This window comes from Aedes albopictus, chromosome 2 (assembly GCF_035046485.1).
Source record: "Aedes albopictus strain Foshan chromosome 2, AalbF5, whole genome shotgun sequence".
Lineage (NCBI taxonomy): Eukaryota > Metazoa > Arthropoda > Insecta > Diptera > Culicidae > Aedes > Aedes albopictus.
Window position 1 is genome coordinate 375,635,226 of NC_085137.1, and position 11,856 is coordinate 375,647,081.

The 11,856-nt window shown below is 43.7% G+C and overlaps 1 protein-coding gene across 1 annotated transcript; it reads right to left on the minus strand.

Annotated features, from left to right (window-relative positions):
* Positions 1 to 2,340: 2,340 nt before the first annotated feature.
* On the minus strand, positions 2,341 to 4,056 carry LOC109425709 (protein FAM136A). The gene is made up of 2 exons (XM_019701026.3): positions 3,806 to 4,056; positions 2,341 to 2,858 (listed from the first exon to the last, which is right to left on the minus strand). Exons 1-2 carry the CDS (start codon positions 3,890 to 3,892, stop codon positions 2,526 to 2,528), a joined length of 420 nt encoding a protein of 139 aa, XP_019556571.1. The 5' UTR covers positions 3,893 to 4,056; the 3' UTR covers positions 2,341 to 2,525.
* Between the last annotated feature and the right edge of the window lie 7,800 nt (positions 4,057 to 11,856).

Here is an 11,856-nt window from a genome sequence, read left to right on the forward strand (position 1 = left end):
TGACGAAATATGAGTGAATATTTGCTGTTTCCCATGTTCGTCCCAGATGTTTACATTAAGATTTCTAAATATCTTTCTGTAGCTTTAAGGGTAATTATTTTTGACGTTTGTTTTGCTATTTAATTGACATCTTGATTAAACAATATATTGTTTGTTCATGTGTTTGCTATTTGAATCAAATGTTTACTAACTTTACTGATGGTCAGTAATGTGAATCAGTTAATTTTGTTTAATTGTAGATTTTTACATTTTGTGCCATTGGGCACATTCCTCTTTAGGTTAGTTCTAGTAAAGTGTCGTCTTCCAAATTTGTGTTCTGGCAATAAGGCTTACAACAATAATTTTCTTGAATGAAACTAGCGGCTGTAAGCTATTGCCCCCAATGTTTGGGTAAATGAAATCATCCCGAGCTTACTTAGTATTCCCACATTTATAAATTTGTTCATTTTTTTTTCACTTTCTATGTAGTTTATGAGCAGTCCCTACCTAACTTTAAACCAATTAAAATATGATGATGATTAACCTGGGCTTGTTAGGGGAATATCTGTAAATAAAAAGAAAATCGGGTTAAGTACGGTTCCTTTGAATTCCACTAAGAATTTTCATCCTTTGACAGATACGTATTTCGACCTCAACTGTAAGGTCGTCTTCAGTGTCTTGTACTTGACTCGACTCGAGTCAAGTACAAGACACTGAAGACGACCTTACAGTTGAGGTCGAAATACGTATCTGTCAAAGGATGCAAATTCTTAGTGGAATTCAAAGGAACCGTACTTAACCCGATTTTCTTTTTATTTACAATTAAAATAGTTATGAAAACTATTATTATTAATCAAATCATGCGATGGCCGCAAGTACACATGAACCTCTAAAACAAAGTTATAAAGAAGAGTGCACGAAATTAGGGACCCATAAAAATAGTGGGTTTCTAATTTCGCCAACACCATAAGTGTTGAAACAAAATAAGAAAACAACATTTTGAAGTAACTTTATTGTGTATTATAATAAAACATATGGAATTGAAATACATAATTAAACATATATTGGAATCTTTACTTTTTCTAGAGATCGAAAAACTTGTTCACTTCTGTGAGTGTTGTTTTTCTCGTATCTCTGAATATAGCATCTGATATTTGCGAACATTTGCAATTTATTTTTCAATCTTTGACATAAATCAAATTTTTAATTTCTTTTTTTGTGAATTGTATTGAGATCAAATGCAGTTTTGAGGCTATAGCAAATTTTGGATGATTCTGCTGTTAATTAGATAATAATGCTTTCAGATGTGAGAAGTTAACGAAATTTGGGCCCGCGCGAAATTAGGGCATACCCCACGGTATCATGAGCAGTGCTGAAAAATTCATTTTTTTTTCTCCCCTGTTGGGGAAATTAAGCCACTGCGTCCAATAGGCTGAACTTTTGTGGCATGTCCCGTTTTAATATTCGCATCTAGCCAGCTAATCACCATGTGTCAAGTAATCAGCTACTGCCAAGACGCGTCGTCTCCCAGTCAGGTGCAATGGAATTGATAAACTCCAAGACCTTCCCAGGTTTTGCAGACCAGATCTCACTGGGTTGCAAGCAACCACTATTTAGAAATCTTTGCCTGCGCGTGTATAAAGCACCACAACTGCAAAGCAGATGTTCCGAGGTTTCACGTTCCGTATTACAGAAACGACAGATATCACTCTGAATATGGCCAATATTTTTCAAGTGATACCTGCTCGGGCAGTGCCCAGTTACTAGGCCAGTGTATGTACATAGAGCTCTCTTGTTGAGCACTAAGAGCTTTTTGGTTTTATAAGCATTTGGTGTTATAAATCGTTTTGACTGATTGCAAGTCACGGAAAACCGGTATTTTTTTCAATATTTAAGGTAAATGTCACGGATTACCTTTGAAAAATGCCAAATGATATTCACCGTGAATATCATTAGCATTTTTCAAAGGTAGTCCGTGACATTTACCTTAAATATTAGAAAAATGGCGGTTTTTCCGTGACTTTCTTGCAGAACTGGTCTAGCCGCACAAGTTTTTCATATACCATATTCTCAGGTTCGGCTTCTAAAATGAGCTGTATGTGATTGAATTTAGATATGAAGAAATGAAGTTTTCAGCACTGCATGAGCAAAGATTTCCATTCTGGATAAAAGTCAGTAGCTAATAATTAAGGTATGCAGTTTGAAAGCAGTCTTCGGCAAAGTTGTAGCTTATAAAGTTGCCTAGGGATACCAGGGGTTCACTAACCCTCTAGAGCACCACTCTATTGGTCATGTAAAATTTGTTGTTCAGCAATTGAAAGGGATTTCTTTCCGTTTCTACTATATATATGGAAAAGTATATATTCTGTACACTTTAATATAATTCCAGAAATATTGTAAACGATAACAATTTTTAATGTCAACTGTGAAATGCATCCTGACTGCAAATTATTATAGCTGGTCGTTTCATTGATTTGCTCCTAATCAATTCCTGTACAAACCTAATTGAAGAACACAAGCAGGTCTAAATGCATCGATGGGCTATTCTATTTGTTCCCTAGCACCTGGTGCATGGATTTAAACAACCCAGGCAGTATATCTACATGTTTGTCAACGCATTTGATTGCACAGCGTTCGAACATCGAGGTGTACTTGGAGATGTCCTCGTCTGACGGTTTGGGACCCATTTTATCTTTTATGGAATCATTACAATCCATGACGCAACGTTGCAGGCGATTATTGAAATTGCCCAACTCTTGCTCCACATGTTGCTGAGCACGCTGTACCGGTGTCGAGCATGCCTCTATGCAGCGCTGTACAGAATCCATACTGGCGTTGGTATCCCTACAGCAACGTGCAGCACATTCGTGCATTTCGCCCTAAAATATGGATTTAGATCAGCGCTTTATTTCATTTTAACGAGTGGAGTGTAGATGGATGGAATAGGTGGCGCATGACCCCTTTTTCATCCCACTCTTTCTCGAGTTTATCAAGGAGAGTGAGTAAGAAAGAAGAAAAATCTGCCTACGCTAGTGAGTATCATTAACTTCACAGTTAACTTTAACATTCGTACAATATGATTGTACGAAATTTTTTCTAATGTTCAACAATTAACAAATATATTAACGTTTCTTATACGTCACATGATAGCTTTTCATTTATGTTTAAATAAAACTGTATAAATTAAGCAGATTCTACTAAAATTATTTTTGGTACCTAACATTTGAACTTTGTCAAAATATAGAACAGATAGGACTCTGCTAAATTTGTAGTACGGCTATGTGCTATGTTATAAATAAACATACTTTTGCGGTCGTTCTAGGGCCCAGGAACAGGAAGGAGACACAACGCGCTTCCTGTTAGTGACATGAGCGTGCGAGGGTGTATCAATATGGGCCCTACAACGACCATAACATGTTTGCTTACAAAAAGCACTTCGAGGCGATTTTTTCATCGCCACTTAGGCCTTCAACCTGGTTAAACTGTATATGTAAACCCAAGGATAATCCAGATTTAGGAGATAGGCGAAGGAATGGCATTGGCCTTTAGGCCCTTTTCCATGCTCAGCTAGAATCTTGTTGTAACAGTAATTAGTTATGGTATTAGTAATTATAACAAAAACATTTAATATGTTTGCATACATGTTTCCAATATGCTAAATATTAGTCATAATAATTATGACCAATTTGATTTAATTCAGTTGATGCACTGTTCCTTTTCATCTTTTTGTCATTGTGCTGTGCACTACAGTAGCTGTTATTTACATGTTTCAAAAAGTTTTAGCGTGAAAAATCGGATCTCATGATGTAAACAAGAAGGCGCTTACCTGCATCTTACGCAAGATTGTGCGGTCCAATTCATCTACGCGGCGAGACAATTCCAGCTCGATCCTTTGCTTCTGTTGTTCCACCATTTTTACTGGTTAAAATATCCGAAATGCACAGTATTCGAAATATTGCCACTAATTAATCCTGCTTCCAGCAAAACCGGTATTAAATTTCTGTTATCGAGCTAAAGAACTCTTCTGCTTTCGCGCACGCATGGAACAAGAACACCAGTCGACGACCGCCGTCAGACCGGGTCGTTCGCTGATTGGTTGATTTCTGCTACCAACTTCGGGTTACCAAAATATGTCATTTGTTGTCAAATGAGTGCCCATGCGTCATATCTCGGTAGGAGCGCATCCACGGCGGAAATTGTCACGCAACATCAATTCAAGCATAATTTTTCAAAACGACGTATCTAACTTTTTCACTGATCTGAGTAAATTCATGGTCAATGTTGACGACCATCTCACTAAAATAGTTTTTATATAAAAAGACTTTTCATAAGTTTTTTCGTGCTTTACATCACCAGGGATATAGCATGCACTAGGTGAGTAACAAAATCTACTCATTCCATATCATTTTCACAATGAATTTTGTCAAAAATACACATACACCAGATCGCACCGGATTGGTTACAGATACGTCATGCCAGATACGGCGCTTTTGTATCTGTTACTTTGGATTTTGACTAGATACGTCGTTTGGTTTTCTCACATATCAAAACGGTGTATCTATCAGCAAAGTTGTGAACATTAAAAAAGTTAGATACGTCATTTCGAAGAATATAAATAAAGCAATAAATGATCAAACGTTGATGTAGATTCTTTAATTTGCTTTATAAATCATACTTGCAGCTGAAAACCCGGATTTGTTTACATTAGCGAATTACGTCGGATTGAAAAGTAATGCTTGCATTATCCTTTTTCCGTCGATGTTACCGTCTACCCCAGATAGATTGACCGCTTAAGCTTGTTATCCAAGCACTTTGACCCTATCTTAAAAGGTATTGTCGGGCCGCCACCAAACCGGACTTCGCACAATCAAGTCGCGACCCGACCCAACTCGCGACGTTTTTGAATCATACCAAAAGTAGTGCGCATCCTTCCCGTTGTTGTCAGCAACACAGCGCACTAGATGCGAAACAGTTGCGACACTTGTGGACCAAGAAAATGGCAATTTTTTATTGAACGTCTGTCTTGATTCCAACCGGATAGACAATACTCGGATCGTAAGTGAAAACACGTCTGATAGTGACTAACGGTACAGACAGAATGAATGTTTTATTGATCTCAAATTCATGGCTTACTATGATACTATAACATCCCCTCCTTAACCGTGAATTTGATTAACTCCTAAATTATGTACGGCTTCCGTGAAACGACCACCCGGAATGGGTTTGGTGAGGACGTCCGCCTTCTGAAGATCCGATTTCACATGGTGTAACGAGATTGATTTCTTTTCTAGCTGCTCTCGTACGAAATGGTGCCTCAGATCGATGTGTTTACTTCGAGGTGAATAACCGATCTCTTTCTCCGCCAAACAGATCGCACTTTGATTGTCGCTGAAGATGGGGATCGTCAGCTCCAACTGGAACATCTCGCCAAGGAATCCACGCCACCAGACTGCCTCTTGCGTTGCTCCGGACAGAGCCATGTATTCCGCCTCGGTTGTGGACAACGCCACCGTTGGTTGACGCCTACAGCTCCACGCTACCGAACCACCACCGTACTGGAACGTATATCCTGTTATAGAACGTCGGGTTTCGGGGTCATTACCCCAATCTGCGTCGCTGAATCCGTCGAACGATGGCGTAGATTGCTTCCGGAAAGTAAGCTTCATGGATTTCGTGCCCTTCAAATATCGGAGAATCCTTTTCGCCGCTACCCAATGCACCTCGCTTGGATCGCTGCTGAAGCTACTCACCACATTCACAGCGTATGCTATGTCCGGCCGCGTACAGTGCGCCAGAAACTGCAATCCTCCGACCAGCTGCCGAAACGGAACCTTTTCCATGTGCTGCTTCTGCTCCTTCGTTGTCGATCCAGTTTTCGTTAATCGCTGATGTGGATCCGCCGGTGTCGACACTGTGTTGCAGTTGGTCATCTTGAATCGCTCCAGTAGTTCGTCCACATAGCGCTCTTGATCCAGCATAACAGCATCGTCACTCCTGGTGATTCTCATACCGAGCACCTGCTTGGCCTCTCCCAGGTCCTTCATGTGGAACAGCGTCATCAGCTGCTTCTTCACATTTTGAATCAACTTCACATCCGTCGAAAACAGCAGGAAGTCATCCACGTAGACGGCAATCACCAGTATTGTGGTGTCATCGATTTTGAAATAAACGCACGGATCAAAGCTGGATCGCTTGAAGCCCATACGCTTGAGTTCCGTGTCCAACTTGGCATTCCAGACACGATTCGCTTGTTTCAAGCCATATAGTGCTTTCGACAAACGACACACCTTTTTCGGATCCTTCTTGTCGACGAATCCTTCTGGCTGCTCCATATAGATTTCTTCGCCAGACAAATCTCCCTGAAGAAATGCCGTTACCGCATCCATTTGGTGTATATGCATGCCCTGCTGCGCCGCTAACGCCAACAAGAAACGGATGCTTGCGTATCTCACCACCGGCGAATACGTCTCGTTGAAATCGACACCCTTAACTTGCGAGAAACCTTTGATGACCAGTCTTGACTTATATCTTTCCACAGATCCGTCCGGCTTGAACTTGCGCTTGAAGATCCACTTGCACTTCAATGCCTTTCTTCCCGGTGGTAGCTCCGTTAACTTCCACGTTTTGTTGGTCTTCAACGCTTGCATCTCAGCCTCCATGGCCTCACGCCACAGCTCACGATCGTCGTCGTCCATTGCCTCGCGGACCGATTGTGGCTCGGTTGCTCGTTCATGCTCGTCGATTACCTGGTATGCAACAAACGTTTCAGGAAGTACACTATAAGTCATATCAAAATTAAGGTACTTGCCTGGGGTACGGCGCTCCCGCACGCTGCGCCTGACAGCATGTTGCTGCTCTTCTTGTTGCGAGGGGAGCGCAGGCGAATTCATCCGAATTGTCTCGATGGTGTCATTTGCGCTGTCGTAGTCCGTTTCGTCTTCCAACTCGTCATCCGCCAGTGGGTTCTCTGGCTCTTCATCGGTGATACCGCCGGAAACCGTTGGCGTTCCAGCAACTTCATTACCTTCAACGATTTCGTCACTCACTAATTCCATCGTCATTCCAGGTACACGTTCCGACTGCTTCATGGCATTTCCGCTAGCTTCACTCAGGAAGACTACGTCCCGAGACACGAACACCTTGCCTGTTCTTGGGTTGAACACTCGAAGACCTTTCGAACGTTCGGAATAACCAACGAAGACGCCAGCTTCGGATTTCGGATCCCACTTCAATCGCTTCGCTTTCGCCACATGGCACATCACTTTGGCGCCGAAAACGCGCAGCTCAGACAAGTCTGGCCGCACACCGCTGAATCGCTCCTCCGGGGTCACTCGCAGACCTTTCGTCGGTGATCGGTTGATTAGGAACACAGCAGTTGAAACAGCTTCTGCCCAAAAACGTTTCTCCAGATTGGCATCGAACAAAAGACATCGCGCCCGTTCGACTATGGTACGGTTTGCCCGCTCAGCAAGACCATTCTGTTCCGGATTGTACGGCACCGTCACATCATGATGGATTCCGGACCTACGAAGAAACTTCTCCATCTCGCCATTCACGTATTCTGTGCCATTATCGGTCCGTAAGCGCTTGATCCGTTTGCCGGTTTGGTTCTCCACCAGCGACTTGAAGTCTTGAAAACACTCCAGTACTTCCCTCTTCGACTTCAGGAAATAGACGAATATCTTGCGGCTGCTGTCGTCGATGAACGTTAGGAAATAACGACTGCCACCGATCGACGCATTCTCCATCGGGCCGCACAAATCGCTATGGACCAGTTCCAACACTTCTCCTGCGCGATTTCCACTTTTCTTGAAGGGGTGACGAAAATGCTTACCTTGCAAACACGCAACACAGGGCTTCACTTCTGCTTCATCAAAATCGATCCCCGTTGCAATGGACCGAAGGGTCTTCAGGCTGTGCACATTCAAATGCCCCATCCGTCGGTGCCACAACAGCATGCCGTTTTCCTCCTTTGCCGCGCATGAAACTTGTTTCCCGGCCAAGCTCAACCTGTAGAGACCATCACGTGCTCGTCCAATGGCCACCACCTCGTTGGAAGCGGAACGCACCTCGCATGCATCCTTCGTGAACGTGACTGTGTAGCCATTGTTGCAAATTTTACTCACGGAAATCAAGTTGAGCGCCAGGTCAGGGATGCTCAGCACGTTGGACAAAGTAACCTTGCACGTGCCATCCCGGACATCCGCATCGAGCTTCACGCTGCCAACGGCGTTTACCGTCGACACAGCATTGTTCGCCACGCTGATTTGCTGCTGGACCTTCTTCGCATCTTCAAGGGTAACCTCGCCGTTGCACATGTGCGAAGTGGCGCCCGAATCAAAAATCCAACTCACCTCGCGCTTGTTGGAAGACTCTTGAACGGTGAAAGCAGCATGCGCGTCGGATTTCGGCTTCCTTTTCTTCTCGTCCTTTATCGGGCATTCCGCAGCATAGTGCCCCAATCGCTTGCATTTGTAGCACTTCACGCCGGCCTTGTTGGACGACGACTTCGATCCTCTCCGCTCGGAATAAAACGCACCATCTTGCTTACTTGAGCCATTACCGGCGGAAATCTTGACGTCTTGCAGTATCTTGGCCTTCACCGCATCCGCCGTGATCCTTCTTCCGGACGCCTCGAGGCCCATTATCATTGGTTCATACGCCTCGGGGAGCCCCATCAGCAGCAGACTGGCCAACCACTCGTCGTCGACCTTGAATCCCGCTTCGCTCAATTTGTGACTGGTACACATCATCTCGTTGACGTACGCTTCGACGGTGCTGTAGTCACCCAGGCGAATACTGGTCAACTTACGCAGTAATCCGATCCGCCTTGTCATCCCGTCGTCCTGGAAAGCGTTCTTGAGGTTGTCCCATGCTTGTTTCGCCGTCTCCGCCGATTGAACCAAACTGTAGTTGATTGGCTCGATGCTGAGGCATATCGTGGCTAGTGCCCTCAGAGACTGCGCGTTTACCGGATCATCTACCTCCGGCGCAATCACGGCGTCCCACGTTCCCTCACGGATCAGCAGCATCTTGGTCGCGAATGCCCATGTCGAATAGTTCTCACGACCACGAAGACGTTCCATCACGGGCAACGACACTCCTGCGCTTCCAGATACTCTTCCGGCTCCAACTCCAGCTTGTCCTCCGCGTCCATGCCCGGCTGGTTCGCCGTTTCCATCCCCGAAACCGGATTGGTTTCCGTTGGCTTGAGACATCTTGAGAAATCAGGAGCGTGAAGAAATCTTGAAGACGACGGCCGAAAAAATTTTCACTTGTTTGGCCGTTACTATGGTAACTAAACGGCTGGGCCCATAACCTAAAAGGTACTCGGATCGTAAGTGAAAACACGTCTGATAGTGACTAACGGTACAGACAGAATGAATGTTTTATTGATCTCAAATTCATGGCTTACTATGATACTATAACATATCTCACCCCTTATGGGTAGTATGCAGATCGCAAGAAATTTCTTGGCCTATCTCGATGCATGGAAAATTCGGGTAAGGAATCGCTCAAGAAATGAGCAAGCGTCGCTTTATTCCGGATCCTAGTACGGAGCTGAAACGAAACGTCGGTCAAATCAAATAGGACTTGCTGTGTTAGGGGGGGTGAGAATGGGTCAAGGGAACCGAATTTGTTCCAGATTGACAAAAAATCAAGTTAATAAAGTTCTGGTCAAGATTAATACTGCGCTTGCGCGTACAAATTTTCGCGCAACGCATAATATATCCATCTTATTATATATTACGCCTGTAAGAAAAATCATTTCGGTGTTTTCGGCGCAGTATTCCTTGGCCAATTCGCGCACTTAAACGCCGACGAAGTTTCTATCGCCGCTAGAAATGTTCCTCCAAATGGTCAAATGTTCAGTTCCATTCATGTCAATGATGGTATGATCTCCAGGGCCGCATCGCAACTCAAATCATCCAATAATCCTGGACCGGACGGCATTCCATCGGCATTCCTAAAAAAACACATCTCTTGCTTACTAGATCCACTTCAACGCCTCTATCGCATGTCACTCTCCAGCGGCGTATTCCCTTCCTGCTGGAAACTCGCTCATATGTATCCTGTACACAAAAAAAGGAAGCAAACGTGACGTGGATAACTATCATGGAATTACCTTATTGACTGCCATCTCCAAGCTGTTCGAGCTCATCATCATGGAGCCTTTGCTCTCACATTGCAAGCATGTTTTGAGCCCTGACCAACACGGGTTCACTGCTGGTCGCTCCACTTCCACGAATCTGCTTTGCCTCACTTCACACATCACTCAGAATATACTATATGATATATATGATATATATATGTATATATGATTGAACGTGCTTAGACCGATGTTATCTACACTGACTTGTCAGCAGCCTTCGACAAGCTGAACCACGCCATTGCGATCGCAAAACTCGATAGGTACGGCATTGGCGGGAGTCTCCTAGCTTGGTTCCGCTCATATCTAACCGACTGTCAGCTGATTGTGACCATAGGTGACTGCAAATAGAACTCCCTTAAACGCTACCTCCGGCATACCACAAGGAAGTCATCTTGGTCCATTAATCTTCCTGCTCTATTTCAACGACGTCAATTTCGTGATTGAAGGCCCTCGGTTGTCGTATGCCGATGACATGAAGATCTTTCTTCGGATTCACTCAACTGATGATTGCGTCTTCTTGCAACAGCAGGTCACGCGTTTTGATAACTGGTGCTCATTGAACCGAATGATTGTAAATCCAACGAAGTGCTCTATTATTACGTTCTCACGAAAGAAGCAGCCGATTATCTTCGTATACAGCATGCTAGGCACAGCTCTCGAACGTGTGCACCATGTCAAGGACTTGGGAGTCATTTTGAATTCGACGTTGACATTTAGGCAACATATCTCGTACATTGTAGAAAATTCGTCCAAGACCCTAGGGTTCATCTTCAGAATAGCCAAAAACTTTTCTGATATCTATTGCCTGAAATCTTTGTACTGCTCCCTCGTGCGCTCTACGTTAGAGTACTGCTCTACAGTTTGGAGTCCCGGGTACAGCAATGGCGTCGAGAGGATTGAATCTGTCCAGCGACGCTTTCTCCGGTTTGCATTACGACGGCTGCCTTGGAGAGACCCGTTCCGATTACCCAGTTACGAGAGCAGATGCCAACTGATCGATCTAGATCTACTTCGAACAAGGAGGGATGCCGCCAGAGCATTGACGATCGCTGATACGTTACAGGGACGAATAGATTGCGGAGCGTTGCTGGAACAAATCGACGTAAATGTCCAGCCGCGATCACTCCGCAATAGCATCATGCTGAGACTCCCGGATAAAAACTAACCATAGGGTATTTGGTGAAAACCATTCCTGTACCATACAGTGTACCAGCTACAATATAGTGTATTGTAATGGAATGGTTCGCTAAAAGCTTTGCACATTGGTAGCTACTATACATTTACATCCGATCTTTATGTAACAATATATTATACTGTTTTTCTTACGTTTGAACCATTCACTATTCCGAAACAATCTTTTTTCCGTGCATTTTTAATTATTTTAGTTTATGATTTTTTCCGTGCTTTGTTTTGTTGATGTTCGTGACTTTTTTATTGCAAAGGAAATGAAAGAGAAAAAAGTGAATAAGTTGAAACATCTATTCAAAGTCAATAAAATGTTTAAATAAAGTGATAAACCAGGTGTCCTAAGGACTGCATATCCAAGAGATATGGTGGGCTAGGTATGTAGAGTGCGATGAGAGGAATACGAATGTAGGTCAACCCGGAAAGACGCAGGCCAGATTACCGTAAATCAGTGGATGAGTTCAACACTATTCTTTCTCCTCTTCTCTCATGTGAAATTGCCTTGTACAACAACCGAATTATATGCGATTTATCTTTGA